General features: G+C 45.4%; 1 protein-coding gene and 1 long non-coding RNA gene across 5 annotated transcripts in view; one reads left to right on the top strand and one right to left on the bottom strand.

Annotated features, from left to right (window-relative positions):
* LOC146190826 (uncharacterized) overlaps positions 1 to 17,051 on the bottom strand; it is a 70,437-nt gene that overhangs the window by 31,311 nt on the left and 22,075 nt on the right. The window lies entirely within an intron of this gene.
* The window catches only part of LOC146190827 (sodium-dependent dopamine transporter-like), an 85,035-nt gene that overhangs the window by 59,636 nt on the left and 8,348 nt on the right, over positions 1 to 17,051 (top strand). For all 4 annotated transcript variants that reach the window (XM_084601204.1, XM_084601202.1, XM_084601203.1 and 1 more), the window contains 8 exons: positions 1,909 to 2,049; positions 6,429 to 6,572; positions 6,955 to 7,069; positions 7,879 to 8,011; positions 8,111 to 8,245; positions 9,623 to 9,851; positions 15,315 to 15,562; positions 16,338 to 16,437. In XM_084601204.1, the coding sequence (XP_084457330.1) occupies positions 1,909 to 2,049; positions 6,429 to 6,572; positions 6,955 to 7,069; positions 7,879 to 8,011; positions 8,111 to 8,245; positions 9,623 to 9,851; positions 15,315 to 15,562; positions 16,338 to 16,437 (1,245 nt within the window). The remainder of the gene's footprint in view (positions 1 to 1,908; positions 2,050 to 6,428; positions 6,573 to 6,954; positions 7,070 to 7,878; positions 8,012 to 8,110; positions 8,246 to 9,622; positions 9,852 to 15,314; positions 15,563 to 16,337; positions 16,438 to 17,051) is intronic.

Here is a 17,051-nt window from a genome sequence, read left to right as displayed (position 1 = left end):
AAACTAAACTAAACTAAACTAAACTAAACTAAACTAAACTAAACTAAACTAAACTAAACTAAACTAAACTAAACTAAACTAAACTAAACTAAACTAAACTAAACTAAACTAAACTAAACTAAACTAAACTAAACTAAACTAAACTAAACTAAACTAAACTAAACTAAACTAAACTAAACTAAACTAAACTAAACTAAACTAAACTAAACTAAACTAAACTAAACTAAACTAAACTAAACTAAACTAAACTAAACTAAACTAAACTAAACTAAACTAAACTAAACTAAACTAAACTAAACTGTTGCTTGTAACATAATCTAGAAAGTGTTCAGCAGCGCCAGGCTGCGTTGGTGGTGTTAGTGTTGCTGTCCGACAGGAAGAGCTGCGTTGATATATTCATTGCTCGCAGAGATATTTATTGGACTTTATGACTTTCCCCTACCCTGTTTCTCTTCTGAATACGCTAGCAGGCTTTGAGGGGAGAGTGTAAGGAAATGAATATGTCAAGAATACTATTTCATCTTAAACAGCTATGTTTTTACAAGCATTTGAAAGGAAGTACCGTGAAGGTCGTTCGCGCTGACGACTTGGTGCGGCACGAAGCCACCCTATAGAAGTAGGTTCTCGAGTGCCTTTAGGTTGCCACAGAGGCCGAAAGTGAGGATGCACGTGGCTTTTATCTCGAGTGACACTGTTCAAACAAAAAAAGAAAGCTTTTGAGGGATAGCATAGTCCTTGGAAAAGGCTGTTTTGCTTGAGTGCAGGCAGTATTTCGGTATAAGTTCCATGCCACTGAAGTTCAGATCGACAATTCTGAGCGCTCCTTGGGAACTGTTAAAAAAGTTTGGGGCAAACAAGGGGCAGATTGCCAATATTTTGTCGTTAGTAGTTTCATAAAGCTATAACTGCGAACAAAAGGGCGACATTATTTTACTGAACACGATACTCTGCAACCGGATAATTAGACGAGCAACTGGTGTTACTGGAGCTTAACCTCAAAATATCTACTGCTATAAAATATACTATATATACACTTCTAATGTGTTTTTCTCAACTGTTAGGTCTAATTTACAGTCGGTTACGTACTACTTCTCGCAGTTTAATATCGCTATACATACAGCCTGCACTAATTCAAACATGGAAGGAAACATAAACATTGAATTGGTCGATTCTGCATGTTTCCCGAAGTACTGGTCTTGAAGCGGTGCGTGCGTGCGTGCGTGTGTGTGTGTGTGTGTGTGTGTGTGTGTGTGTGTGTGTGCGTGTGTGTGTGTGTGTGTGTGTGTGTGTGTGTGTGTGTGTGTGTGTGTGTGTGTGTGTGTGTGTGTGTGTGTGTGTGTGTGTGTGTGTGTGTGTGAGAGAGAGAGAGAGAGAGAGAGAGCGTGCGAGAGAGAGAGAGAACTCTTTAATAAAACACAGAAACCTTCGAAAAAAAGAAGCGAATTGCGAATGCACCTTAGAGAGCAGTTCTAGTCTATCTCCCCTTACTTTAGCCTGTTTTATTTTCCACGTCTCTCTCATTGAAGCGGTGACAAATTCAACTTTAATTTGTTTTCTCCGCGGCTCTAATTGATTTCAATAAAACGATATTTTTTTTTGGAACCAGCCGAAATTTGAAGTGCTTTTCTGGGTGCTCATCCTCCTGTCTTCATATATTTATATGTCTCTGAAGCTGTGCAACTAATAAATGACCGGAGCCGAGGTAAATAATCTTGGTATACCTCCTGTTCGTTTGAAATGAGAGGAATGTGTTCGAGGACTGTCGTGAATCATTTTTTCACTTCAGTGCGTAAAGGAAAGAGGCCTCCTTTTGCATTTTTTTTTGTACTAAAGACTAGAAGTTCCGTTATTGCACCAGCTGTCACCTTTGAAATGAAAGTACTCGAACGGTCCTCCTTAACGTTGCAGGTGTGGTCCTGGTGCCTTGCATAATCCTTTTCGTCCTGGTGGGTTTCCCGCTCTACTACCTGGAGCAGACTATTGGTCGGCTGCATGCCAACAAGAAGGGCGGCGGACAATGCCTCGGACACCTGGTGCCTATCTTCAAAGGTAAGGCAGCGCCGGTTACGCGCGCTCGCTTCCATTAGAGCGCTCAACAGCTCCTCTTCGAAGGCGCGCCCTGCTTCGAGCCGCTATCTCCAAGGCTCCAGCTCAGAAACGCTGCTTACCTCCTGCGGGCCTCAATCACCTGCCCATCCGCAACATCCCCTCCAGATCAGTGCTAAGTGCATCTCGGAGTGCTTGTGGTCCTCTTATCTCTGCCTATGCTTAGACAATCTTTTTGCCTGTCTGTGTTATTGTTTTCTTTAGGAACTCCTTATCCATTCACAATTTACTATTCCGTAGGAGCCCACGTTTCCTGGCATGAATGAATGCTGTTCAAACACGCGCTGTAGCTCCCGCAAACACGCTGTCGAGCTTCCTGTATTAACCGTCGCATTCGGTTTTTCCCGAAATGCATCAGGGGGACTGAAACACAAACGTTTTATGAAGGTGACATCGAAGTGGAAATGTCAGGAGCGCATTTGAAAGCACTCATTTGCCAGTGACTAGTCATGGCATGAAATCCAGCTTTGATGTACCTGACATGACAGGTCTCACGCAGGCAGCAGTCTAATTGAGCACTGCTGTTGCTCACAGTGCGCTCTAAAGAAATATGTATGAACACTGCGACCGCCGCTTGTTACGGGAGACTGCGGCTAAGTTGCTTTCCACGCTGTTGCGGTGTTCTCGTAAGACTAGTTTGATGCTCAGGAATTGTCACAAAAGCAGATAAGTGCGTACCGGCAGGTACTGTCCATATATGCTGCTCAGTTATTAAGTAACCTTCTGTACAACTTCACTCGCAATTAAAACGTTTATTAGTTCACTGTTATTGGGGAATCCTTAAGAGGTAGATAAAAATTAATGTAAGGAAGCAAGGATTCACCAACATCCACTCAAGCTCAGCTGTACAGATGTCACAGAAACTTCGTAATTGAAAAATAATTTGCCCTGGCGCGGAAAACAAACTTGGGACCACCTCCCGTCATGGACATTAGCTGTGCCAGCTATGCTGACAAGGATGGCTGGAAGAAGTTAGCATAAGATTGAATTTATCAACAACGTTCATCGTTTTATTGGAATCACCTAAGATGGAGTAGGTTTTTACCCACCGTGCTCATTTCGCTGTCGCTGACCACTTCGAACTCTTTCGACGGAGCGACTTAGGCGCACAAGGGGTGGGTGCAGTTTTAATCGCTAGAGTAATACTGATTTTTCTTCGACTATGAAGTTTCTGTGGAAGCTCTGCGGGGCAGCGAAGCTAAAAGGTGAACGGCAGGACGCTCCATTTTGTTTCTTAGCGCTCCTTACCGTCTAACCGCGCAAACATGTTTGAATTGTATTTATCAAGCATGATCGCACATCTCCCAGCATGTCCATTGCAATCGCATTTAAGTATGGCTCAGCAGCATATTCAAGAGCAGAAATTGCGAAATGAGCCTGAGTGAACGGAAAGCAGGCAAAAAAAATTCGATTTTCTCTACGCCGTTCGATTAAAAATTTATGCAGCACAAATGACTAAGCGTCCTTTTTACTCGAGAGTGCCTAGTTGCAAAAACTCGTTAGTATTGTTATGCTATCCGAAGTTTAGGAATTTAGGTCCGCATCTTCTTATCAGGGAGCAATTGTACAGTAGCTAAGCGTACGTATCTCAGCAGAGTGTAAAATAATGGCAATGGTTTAATTCTGTCTTCAAACTGTCTACTTTTTAATCACTCTATAAGGCGTGCACGTTCACACGTTGAAATGCAGATGTATAGACGATCAGCGCGATATTGATAGGTAGGAGTATACCTTAGTATGCCGTAGTTATCTGGCCTAACGCCCGACAGCGACATAGGCTATGAGAGACGCAGTTGTACACGGCTCGGAATACTTTCGAAGACCTGCAGTTCTTTGACGTGTACTTCGCACTGTACACAGGGACCTTGCGTTCGCCTCTATTAAAACGTGGTCGCTGCAACTGAGATCGAACCCGGTCGTTGAGCTCATCATTCTTGTGCGGCAGAGTATAGGGGTTAGCATTATGTTTCCCAGGGCAGAGCCTTCGCTACCACTGATGGGTTCAGATCTAGGAGGATATAAAAAGTTTTTATATATTCCCAAGTTGAGACACGGCGAGCGGGGGGCGTGACCTAGCCGTGCGACGTCCCGTCGACCGCTCGACTCTCCCTATCCCAACCATCAAGCTGTGCGATACGTTTTACCCTTCTGTACTACTTTCCCGTCAACATATTATATGCCTGATAGCCGAGTAGCATGAAGAAAACACGAAAAAAGCTCTGCAGTGCATCATGCAGCGCCGATGACACAAAGGGGTTTGGTGTCGCTAGAGAAACCCACCGCATAAAGATAAGCAATGAGAGCGAAGTGTGGGAAACGGAAGAAAATACAACTTTCTTCAGAATATAAGTGTCGTAATTTTGAGACGAGGAAAAGCGACTATGTTAGAGCATGCTGACAGTGGTATAAGCTCTTCTCGGCGTGACCTAAAATCGCGTCTAAAAGTTCGTGTTCGCAGAATGCGAATTAAACTGGAAGGATGCAAGGCGGAAACAACCGTGACACTAGAACACAATAAGGCAACGAGACAGGCAGGACACTGAAGAAAGCTCGCGGGACGCTTGAGCTCGTCCTTAAGGGTGCGACGTAGCCTGCGTTCCTCTCGGCATGTCACTTCGCACATCACTTCGCACTCAGGGATACGGTTCTTTAATTTTATTTTATAATTTGCCACACGGCACGCAAGGCATTCCTATTCAGGGAGTCGAATGATCGTGTCTCTATGCCCTGTTAGTGGAGTGTTCTATTCGCATTCTAAGGGACCCGGGTTATATTTCCATCTTGCCCATTTTTGTTTTCCGTCGCCATTAATTTACTTCCCATTATTGCACTCATATTGACGATTTGACTCATGTGGTGACCTGATAATCAGATATGTGATGTTTTGATCAATTCTGTGAGGCGTCACTGCCCTCTCGAACAACCCGGATTTTTTTCGATACACAGCTGAGTTCTTCGTTGAATGGGACGTTTGACGCTTTCGCATTAAGAACTCTGCTTGGTGTGACCACACGCAGAACCTGGACTTAAAAATGCGTATTCGGTAACAAGCCATATTGTCCCTTGGTGGAGAGAACGCTTTGGATAATAAACAAGGAGAGAGAATGTGGCAACGAAATGGACTCGGTTGACCCGACGTCAACAACGAACTTAACAAATCGACGGCGGCGATAACAACAAACGTGCTCTTTGAGGGTATAAAAATACTCCCCTGCGAAAAAGCAACATTCTATTGCGTTGAATTGAAAGCTCACAAGGAACCTCCGACATAAGGCGCTAAACGCAACTACAACAATCTCGAACAACATAGAAGCAGTTGTGAGCTGCTGCGATTATTCGCGATAAATATGTTGGCATGTGGCGCCACAAACAGAGTAATAAAGTTGCACGCCAGCAGCTTCGAGCATGACCAATAAACATTACAGCCTTCCTCCGATATAAAATAAAAATAACTAGCTTCTGTCAGGATGAAAATAGTTTTATGAGAACAGGCTCACCGATGTGTCTAACTTTTACAGTATTCTCCTTTAGCTGGCCTTTTCATATTAGTGGCTGTGATGCCCTGACGGCAGGTGACAATTCCTAGAAATTTTTATGTTAGTATATGTAAATGATATAAAAAGATGCTGTTGTCGATAAAGTTGTGTCGCGCTTGCTCCGCTCTCGTCTATAGATTTCCTTCGTAGCCGTATGGCTGCGTTTGGTTTGGTTTGGTTTATGGGGTTCAAGCTCCCAAAGCGACTCAGGATATTTAAACGCCATAGTGGAGGGATCCGGAAGTTTCGACCACCTGGGATTCTTTAACGTGCACTGACAACGCACAGCACATGGACGCTTTGCTTTCTCCTCCATCGAAAAGCGACTGCCGCGACCAGGATTCGATCCCGCGACCTTGGGCACAGCAGTCGAGCGGCCTAACCGCTGCGCCACCACGACGGAGTTATGGCTGCGTTTGGATGGTTTCTGATGAGTAATTACTCCCTTATTACATACTGATTGGCTCAAAGATTACAGAGACATGATATATAATTCTTGCGATTTTCGGTAAAGATGGTAGAATTGAAAGCATCCAATAATAAATCTTACTCCCAGTTCTGTACCTCTCTATTCGTTCACCTTCCGATCACTAGGCCATGAAGACTCGCTTGGAGGTTATTTTGGGGAAAGTGCCTATAGCGTTATCTAATTCCAGTGGAGCGAAGCTTTAAAATATTTTCCCAATGCCCATCACAGCCACAGCGGCAGATGTTTCCTCTTAAGGAGATGTTATAACAAGACATCGAACAGCACTTAGTGCGTCTGTCTCGACATTTATGCTGCAGGAGTCGGCTACGCCTACTCGAGTCTGCTGGCGATGATGTCCGTCTACTACATGGCCATCCTGACCTGGGTGCTGCTCTACCTCTTCTCCTCAATGCAGGAGACGCTGCCGTGGAGCCACTGCGGTAACGAGACTGTTGTCACGGGTGGGTAAAAGTTCCAACACTCTCAATACCACCGACCTTCCCTTGACTTTCTCGGCATGCGTCTTCGCATTCGTTATCGGCCGAGCGATACTGGTGCAAGCTTGTCACTCGGCAGTCAGAAAGCTTTCACGCTATCGCTGAGAGAAAGTTCTATCTCACCGGGTTTGCCTTTCAACGGCACACAGCAATCTAATGCATTACTTGTCGCGAAACTGAGCATTCACCGTTGCACTTAGCGCATGTTATCATGTATGAAATGGTTTTGCCGGCGACAGAAATAGGCGGATCGAGGCGAAGGTTTCGACGAGGCTATGAGTACTCGTTGGCAGCGATGCCCTGCATGTACTCATGTAGGCCGTTCTTTGACCCTTTCTTTTCCCAGGCTGCCCCAGCACCGAGGAGCCGCACTTCCAGTCGTGCATATCGACGAACTTTTCCCTCAACGACAGCAGCGCCGAAGTCGTCTGGATTCGCGCTCCCAGTGAAGTGTACTTCCAGTAAGGGATTTTTGCAGCATAAATTGGTGCATGTTTACTCCCAAACACGGGAAAACCAGTAGAGAGAAAGCGAGCCTGTTTTTGCTCTGCCGATTCGCTGTAGCGAAAATGGTTGAGACCTATCGCATCACAATAAAGCTTGTTTGTGGGGTAAATGAAATAGCTGTGAGATATCCATACAGTTTACAGCTACCGCTCTGATGTCAGAGCGACAAAACCACATTGCTCTAAGCAAGCCGACAGTACCCCAGTGGCGCACAATCTTAAAAGGTGGCAGAAAAATGCATGGACTATTTCCGGTAAAACCAACGTGGTGTGCAACGCTTGGAGTTTCCAGCGTCTACGCAGCACACACGCTATCAGTAGTACAAAGTGGTTCTTATCGACACGTAATTGAAGAGGCGATGTGTCGGGAATGACTTGAAGTATGCACTTCCTCAGTATTTGTTTTCACCCGGAACCTTGCATGACTGTCATCGTCGAAAGCGCAGTTAACTTTTGCGCCTTAAAAAAGTTGCCGTTTTGGTACCTCTGGCCTGTAGAACCGTGGTGGTCTAACTATTTTTATCGTCTCAAAATGCTCGTGCACAATCCGCGTCACACGTCACTCAATACATTAACAGAGAAGTTCAGTAAGCCTGGAGCGAAACACTTAGTGAAAACACAGCGAAACAAAAAAGTAAAAAAATAAACAGGCGCTATTTTTTCCTTACTAGCTATTCTCCAGTGTGGAGGTGGTGTTCTTGAGTTACAGTTAAACAAGTTGATAGGCAGTGCTCGGAATTGAAGCAACACACAATTCCTCCCAGTGAAGTAGTGACCAAGTTGACGTCCGAGGTCCGCTCCCTGGGAACCGTGTCATGGCCCCTGTTGCTCTGCCTGCTTGGAGGATGGATAGTTACCTACCTCAACGTCATCAGAGGCAAGATTTCATTCAGAAAGGTGGGTTCTAAATGAACTAACATCCACAAGGACTCTAAAAACTATAGCTTCACGGCTCTTCCTGAAAAGCGTCTCATTTCTTTCTTCTTTCTCTTGCAGACAGCCATCGTGCCTGCCATAGTATTAATACTGTTCATGTGCGCAATATTTGGCACCATCACGAGTGACCCTGGGTTCCTTAACGGACTACATTACTTCTTCTCCTTTGAATGGAAGACGCTAAGAAAGCCAGACGTAAGAAGTTACACAAATTTCTCTCTATAAGCATACCTTCTGTAGTTATTTACCTGAACAGCATAATTTTGTTCTCTAGACAGTCATTACAAGAACTAGATCATAAGTAGGCAGTTTTAGAGATGGAGGACCTCTAATGGCGATATGGGTGTCTCAATGCGCTGAATTACTACTGTAGAATTCTAAACAAGTGCCCCCTTTCACGCACCGAAATTACCGAAAAAGAGGAGGGCCGCTTTCGCGGTACGGCAGCGAAGTTCAAGATTACAGCGAAAAAATTGTCCCACTGGAAAAAAAAAATTTGCACAGGGGACATGGATGTAAAATCTTATTTGTCTTTGATCGTGCTTAGAAGTGTGCGCCGAGACGTCTGCGCACCACCGCCGGCGATGCATACTGATCGGAGCGGTGCCTCCTACGTTTTCTCTCTGCGCGCTATTTAAATATGTTATCGATAGTACTAATTCATTTCGGTGCCAGCTCCCGCCTAAACAGCGGTCATCCGCTTTCTGGTCCGCGCGCATCGGATATCCCGCTCGCGTTGGTCATCCGACATCAGCCGTCAGCATGTGGGCATGTTTGCATCCGGACAAGTCGGCGCCGTTGGACGCCATGTTTGTTTGTGACATGTTTTGAGAGTTGAGATAGGATTGAATTCTTGTAATGATTGGGACTGGTAGTGCTCCTTGGGTGCACTGCGTGCTAAGGACAGGGAGCAGGAAGTTGCGGCGGGGCAGGGAGGCTTTCCCAGAACAGCGAGGAAATGTGAAAATCGCATTGAAGGAAAGGAAAGGGGGGGGGGGGGGGGAATCCTTTGCTCGGAATTTTACGGCAGGTAATCAGCATAAAACCTCATCGGAGCTCTCTGTTGCTTCCTGATTACTTAGAATGCTATTGAAGCAAGCTTCATCGAGTCATGACAGCGAGAACGGACGCAGACAAAAATAAAGCACACGCGAACGCTTCTTTATGTTTTAAAAATGATATTTATTGCCTCAGGACATCAGAGGGTTATGCGATGAAATATATGAAGAAATTATTAAATTAATGGCAAATGGTTTGCTGACTTTATGAAGTCCAGAAGTTAGCGATGATGTCCCCGCATCCTGTATGAAGCAGTTTGTCTCGGTGAAATACATGCTGCTACCAGGCGTCTGATTTTCGTAGGTTTCAATGCTGGATAGCAAGTGGGGAATGTCGGTTTCAATATTTTCAAATTTGCATGTCGTATTTGCTTCTTTCCTTTTCGTGTTCCTCTCTTCACCCTGTCTTATGTCACGCTAAAGTCTGCCCAGTTCAGCACGTTCTTCCATTTGAAGGCGCCTGCTGTGCTGTGTCGAACGGCTGGTGTGAAGCGTTGTTGTACTGTCCCGGCAGGTATGGAACGACGCAGCGGCCCAAGTGGCTCTCAGCCTGTGCACGGGCACCAGCTTGTTGCAGCTGCTGGGTCGGCGCGGCAGCAAGTACCGAGGCCTGGTGCACGATGCCGTCATCGTGGTGCTGGTCAACATCGTCGTCTCCTTCTTCAGCGGTGTGGTAGTCTTCTCCTGTCTAGGATTCGTCTCCAAGGCCATCGACAGGACTTGCATCAAATTCCTTCAAGAAGGTGGGTGGCAGATTCGACCGGCTTAAAAGAATAAGGAACGGAAAACATATGCTGAAGCTTGAGCGTGAACATCTTTGGAGAAGTTCGTTTGGTTTTATTAGTAACATAGAAGACTCTGCCACAACCAACGGGCGATAACGAGATACATCGTCTTCAACCCTTGATTGGTATTAGCCCCTTTTATATTGTATGGTGAGGGGAACAAACAAATAAAAAATGAAAAATTTGTATCGCTTGAGCTCTGCATCCTTGTAAAAGGAATCAGGAATTGAAGGAAACGAGAAAGGCTCTGTACAGATATGCTGTCCTCCGCACTGATCTCAATGAGAGGTTGACTTTAATTTATGAACTTTTGTCGACGGACTGATTATAGCTAATATTTTCTCTTTAATACGCTACCAGTATTCATGAAAGGTTGGGAATGGGGAGATTCGTTGCCTACTCGCCCCCAGTACATCATCCTTTCTTAAATGCGTTAGTCCATAGAATCATAACTTCGGCAGGAGTGGTGAATGATTCTGGAAAAAGAAAAGCAGCGAGGAAGCAAAAGCGCTGCCATATATTTTATGGGAAGATTCTTGAAAAAGCTAGCAGTATCCTAATATTCCTGAGAGGTAGTAACGAAAGCTGACATCGCGAAACAAGTTGTATGGCTACAACCTAGAACGCTATTTCTCGCGAATGCAAATCTCACATCTGTTCCTTGTTCTGGCGTGCAAGAACATTAATAAATAGTCGCTAAAAATTAAAGTGTCCGCTGAGTAAACTTCGGGGCGATAGCGAGGCAGGTTCCCTCTTTTACTCTGCTTGACTAAAGGAAGTTAGCAAATTCGCACAAAGGAAAGCTGAGATCGATCAGCTCTCCGCGAATCACTCCCATTTTCTTCAGCAGAAATAAATATCACAAGATGTCTCATTTCATAGATTTAATGAGTCCCTGCTCACTTTTGGCCGTAGAAATTCGTCAACGTAACGAGATATGGAAGGCGCAATGTGCTCTACATATTTATTTGGGCTCCTGGAGCGTTTTAGCCCGTAGCTGAACCTCGGCATTCGATCGTTTTTGCAATCATTCTTCCATGGAAACCCGGCCCCGTTGCCTTGTCAAAAACTGCTTCTTTGTCGTGCGTGGCAGGACGCTAGAGCAAAGGCATTTTTTCCAATTAACGAGGAGGTCCCGTCAATGCTAGGCCGATCGGCTACATAGGCTATGAAACGTACATTTAGGTGACTTGCACCATACGGGATCGCTTCTGTACTGTGAGCACTATGTCGGCAACCTAAAAATGGTACTTAATCTCAAACAGCCCTTTTTATCCGAACTGCATTAGACCCAGCGTGCCGTTGAACTGGGGTGTGAGGCAGGTTTATTTTCCTTGTATCTTTCTGGACTGATTTCCCGGATGTACCACCCTCGACAACTCCAATGTCCTCGCCCGTATCTGTGGTCTTGATACGCGGACCGGAGGCGTGTCATGCGATGCTCGTCTCCTCCGCAGCTGCGCCCCCAGCTTTCATAGAGGCACACGAAGCTTCTACCGTATACGTGCTCAGGCTCAGCTCACCCCTCTGCTGGGAATGAGGGCATCGCTTAACACGCTGTTTGCTAATCAGATTGCGTAGGAACAAAAATTGCTTTTTTTTTATATATCGTTTCCTGGAAATTGGCTTTGCATGGCCTGTCAGGTAGCGATTATGATTTCATGTGAATTTTGTTTTTGGCTCACTTGTGCAAGCAAGATAATGAGATAAGGCGACAATTCGTTGGGCTAATATCAAGACAATTATTGGAGATTATGTTTTTCGTTACGTGTTTAAAAGGATGTTGAAGTATTGATAATAATTCTGCGTGCATCAGCGGGCACTGAGTAGGTTCGCAATTTGTGCAAATAACGCTCTGATAATCATTCCGCGCGCTTCGATGTCTTATCCGGCCCTATGGTCAGCTAGGGTCGTCTTTTTCCGGTTTCAGGTATAGTGCGGTCTATCTTTCGTGTAATCAGCGTAGTTGTGACCGGTACATTTCGAGAAGAATGGCACAGATACACACATGTGTGTGGCTTACTGACGTTGTTCATGATCCATATCTACTTCTTTAACACGCCGGCTAAACTAACACTTCCACATCTTAATGGCTAGCCCTCAAACCAGGCTAAATAATATTTTTACACTCTCCTAAGCGGCCGCCGTCATAGTTTCTGCTATAGATTGTGTACATTCTAGAAGGGATTTACGTCTACAAAAGGTGGGTGAATAAGTCCGCTAGATTTGCTGCCTGGCTTTCATTCTGTCGAAAACCTATAACCTCCTCGTTGCAGTGGCTCCGTGGTTAAGACGCTCGACTGTGAATTCAAGGACGCGTGATCAAATCTCGGCCCTGGAAGGCGTTTTTAGATGGGGACGAAGAGCAAAGCGCCCTTGTGCTGTGAAATGTCAGTGCACGTTAAATAACCCCGGGTGGTCGAAATTTTCGGAGCCCTCCTCTACGGCGTCTTTCATAGCCTGAGCCGCTTTGGGGCGTTAAACTATGAAAACCAAATCGCCTAACCCAGAAGCACTGGTGCTGAGTGGAACTTGAAAATGTTCACGTTTATTAAAAGACAGCATCGAGATTGTGCGAATAGCATTCATTGACATTACATATGCTTGCGAAATTGAACGAGTAGCAATCCCTTGCGTGCACTATGCGCTGTAATTCGCTGTGCTGTCACCTGCTTCCATTCCGTGTCTGTTGCAGTTTTTAGTGCTTATAAAGCAAACAGTGCCCCGTTTACGCGCTCTGTAAAAGCGCAAGAAAATGGGACAGGACAACCCCCCACGTATGATATGGCGGTCTTGAGTTGCTCAACTCCGTTTCTAAGCCCTGCTCCTATGAACCAACACCGTGTTTACAAAAAAAGAAAAAGGAAAAAAGAGGGAGGGGGGGGGGGGGGGGGAGCGCTGGCGGACGCTGTGACAGAGTGGGAGTGAACAGTAGGCTTAGCGCCCACAGGCATACATGGAAGCAAACGTTTCGAAGTTAATTCTCTGATTTCACTCTCCGCCAATGATGCCGTGCTTTGGCGCATGTAGAATAACAATGAACAGCAGAGAACAGGTAGCGAGTATATGAACTGTCATTTCAGAGAGGGGTATTTTTGAACCACCTTGAAACGTATGTGACCACGAGTTGGGAGCGTGGACAATAGAAACATGTCAACATAATTTATCTTACTGAAATACTTTTATCGTTTCGCAAAGCACCGATGGAGCCGGCCGGTTGGTAAAATTTAGCGATTGCTTTGAACAACTGTGACAAAGTATACTACGTCACTTCGAATATAACCAACGTTTACACGCCCTGAAAAATTTGCGCTATTAAGCCAAATATACACTAGTAAGGCTCACGGTCTACAGAGCGCGTTTCTCCGAATCGCGCAAGCTTCTCGAGTAGCCTAACACGCTGCCACGTGCGCTACATTTTCTTACTGACGTTCTCTTTCAAACTGTACAGCTCAGAGAAAATTAAATTTAAAGAGCACTTCCCAAACGTCACAATAAGGGACGGAAAGAGAACGACGCACTGTAGCAGACGGCGGCTTGCATGACCCGATCGGTTCGAGCGCAGACGGCTTCACGAGCGCGACCTGTGTGTGTAAACTCTGTTCGTCTGCTAGCGTGTTCATTTAGTTTATCGCGTTATGTGAGGACTGCCTTCAGCGTAAAGGTTTTCATTGTTTGAGTGGCAGTAGTAGCGAGTTGATGCACCCTGCGGGGCAGCAAATAGAACTATACCGGAAATTTTTAGATGGCTAAAAATTAGGAAAGAAGGGCAACTACTTTGCATTAATTTTAACCGTGGGGATACAGGAAGCTTGTATGAAGCGATGCATGCTAGGCAATCCGACATGTTGTATTTGGCAGCACATGGCATTCAGCGCAGTTTTCGACGGTCCCTCAAGCAAAAATGCGGATTCTCGCGCGCTGCCCTACGTGCTGTTGCCATTGCAAAATTGAAGCTCGTCCTCCAAGTAGTATAACCTTGAAAAAACGTTTCTTAAACGATTGTACCGCGCATTGCAAGGCCCACAACGTCGCTCTGATAGGCGGGTTTACACAGTATAACAGAGCTCCGGTGCGTCCGGCTTAGATAGCGCGGCCAATGCGCTCTTTGAAGCCTCACTGCCAGCGCAGTGACTGCGCGCATTGGGTACCGACGCGGTGGCTATCAGAGATGCCGCGGTGGGAGCGCGCCCGCGTCTGGCTATCGAGTGATGCGAGCAGAATGATGAAATCTCCGGTTGGAGCAATCTACTGCGTCACCTACACTTGCGTTACACTGTGAACCCGACTCTCAGTGTGACATTTGTGAGACTTGTAACGCGGGCTACAATTTTCTTGGAAATTAATTTGCGGCTTTACTGTTTGCAGGTGAGCTTTTATTCTGGATGGACAACATACCCCCTAAAATGAAAATTAAAAAGGTAAATAACGTATTTAGTTAGCAAACTAATTGAAGCAGCCTGCCTCTTGCGTATTGTCCGCCGTATTCCCCAATATACCCCCGTGCAGGGCTCAAATAAACCTAGAGCCAGTTGCCTTTGCCTTAATATTGTTACGAGGCGGCAAGCCGATGAAGACAGGAGACAGAACATGACCGATGACGATGGTAGATGACGTTTAATGAATGTTCGTGGGCCTAGCGCGAGCGCTCCTGCCCACGCCACTGCCCGCTTCTTCTTCCTTGTCGTCCGTAACAATATTTTGGACCTTCTATAAAGAAACACGCGGTATATACGAGTCTCGTGCTCGTTGCGGAGAAGCACTCAGCGGATAGGGAGCAGTGTGTCCGGCTTCTACAACAGTCATTTATCGGGGCCATTTAAATATAAGTCGCTTCGAAAAGACTAACCATGCTCTCTCATAGTGTTCTTCAAAGCACTCCTCAACTTTTAAAGTTAGGTCGGCAACATTAGGGCTCTGAGAAAGGAGAAACATGTTTGGCTAAATTTTGATTACATGTATGTTTACGGCCCGCGCTCGTGATTCGTGCTCCCATATGTTTATCGGGGTTTAGACATATTCTGCCTTTGAAATGACACTTCATACACTCGCTATTTGTTCAGGGAGTTCATGGGATCCATGCACCAAAAGAAGACATCATAGCCGCAATGCGAAACTTGAAAAGTGCTTCGAGAATGTTTGTTGCCATGTGTACCCTAGACGCCAAGCCTACGTTTCAACCTTTGTCTTCTCAGCTGGGTGGCAGCAGCGCCGCGGCATCTTGCTTACGTCACAGATCAGTGTTGGTCTCTAAGGCCGACTGTGGGTACCAATCGGATTTCTCAGCAGCGAGAACTTTGCGCTTCTGAGCACAATTCAAACTGTTGTATACAGGAAGCGGCGTGTAGTTTAAGCGAAGATGATAAAAGCGCAGCAGCACGAAGCCGTCGCTGATGCTTTGGCATGCGTGTCTGTGCGCAGGCTTCGGCACCCTGTTCTCGGTGGTTCCCGCGGCACTGGCCAGCCTCCCGGGCTCTGTGGTGTGCTCGATCCTGTTCTTCGCTCTGCTGGCCCTTCTCTGTCTGGGCCGCATGGAGCAGATGATGCTCACGCTGCTTACCTGCTTGCTGGACAAGTTCTCCAGCGCCACGTTGCGCAAGCGATATTGTCTCTTCGTGCTCTGCGTGTGCGGTGTGTTGTTTGCCGCAGGCGTCATCTTCACCACGCCCGTGAGTTGAACAACACGGATGTGCTTTGTTTTTTTTTTTTTTTCTTTTTGCCAGCCTGAGTGAGCTTCTTGTAGGGAGATGGTTACAGGCCATACTCTGAAATCTGAGACAAATTCTGGGAAAAAAGGTTTTGTAATGATTTCACATATTTTGTAAACGTACATAACTTGAATTTTGATGGCAGACTTACTTGCTGCCGGAATAAATGTAGAAAAACGTCTCCTGGGGATCAAAACGTTCGACCATTCTTATCAGTTTCTTCATAAAAGTATCTACAGTATTGTGCAACTAGCACGCAATTATCTTTAAAATAGTTGCCTTTGTTTTTCTTCAGGCACTCTAAATACTCGCTACGAATCCAGAACATACTTTCAAATAATTTTTTCCTACCCATTGAAGTTTACACCGTTCCCATAAACATGTACACATTACAGTGTATTGCAGTATTCCACAGCTGCCTTACAATTAGGGGGTGACCTAGACAGCCAGACTTCATTCTTTTTTTTGCGAAAGGCTCTGAGGCGATCCTAGCAGTTAGTTACATTGATGGGATATACTGGAGTTTCGAACCTCGATAGAAAATTATTTGTGATTTATTCTGGAGCGTCTTTGAGCACTCAGGCACTCTCACGCGAATTCACCAAAATGCGCATTATTTATGCATGAAAAGGAAAGTATTCACTTGAGGTGGTTACATGAATGAGTACGGCACTGTTGGGTCTGAATGCCAGCTGCCAGCTAAATGATCTTGTTCACTTTTTTTTTTTTACAACAGGCTGGAATTCACATCCTAGCAGTCATGGATGCTTATATCTTCTCTTGGACTGCGTTCCTGTTGGGATTCCTCGAGTGCGTCGTTATAACGTGGATATACGGTACGCGAATTATTCTTTTTCTTGAGCTTTGTTTTTCTTTACGGGTGTGATTTTTCCGCTACGATGGCACCGAAGGCTAGATGTTGGGGCCATTTTTTTAACCTACACCAGCTGCACTAGTGTAGCTAAAAACCATTGGAGGTATAGAAGATTTTCTACACTGGTGTAGCCGGTGTAGGTTAAAAAAATGGCCCTTATAGTGATTATGTGAGCTGCTTCCTGCTCACCGTAAGTTGCTTGCTTATGCTGAATATCGGCCGTTGTGTGTAACTTTGAAATGTTTTTGATAGCTCGAAAAAATAGAAAATATATCGAACTTAGCACAGAGTTTAATTTGAAGAAAAATTGCTGAATCTCGATCCAAATGCTTGTATAGAATGCCATTGGTGAATTGTGTTTTGTGTGTGGCCTAATTGGTATTAGGTTGACACATAAAGGCTTATTATTGCTGATAAATTTCAGATTTAAACTGTTATATTTTTCATAGCCTCTCGCTGCAAACATTATGGCGTCAGTGATGACGTCAAGTCGTTTAGATAATGTGTGATCACTGATGAAAAGGGATGACGCATCTGAGCACAGCTCCAGTGACCCGGATAAAGCATTTGTCGGCA

Source organism: Amblyomma maculatum, chromosome 4, assembly GCF_055883805.1.
Source record: "Amblyomma maculatum isolate TAMU_Amacu chromosome 4, ASM5588380v1, whole genome shotgun sequence".
Taxonomy (NCBI): Eukaryota; Metazoa; Arthropoda; class Arachnida; order Ixodida; family Ixodidae; genus Amblyomma; species Amblyomma maculatum.
The sequence above is the reverse complement of the archived record's forward strand: the minus strand, read 5'-3'. Positions and strand labels throughout refer to the sequence as shown.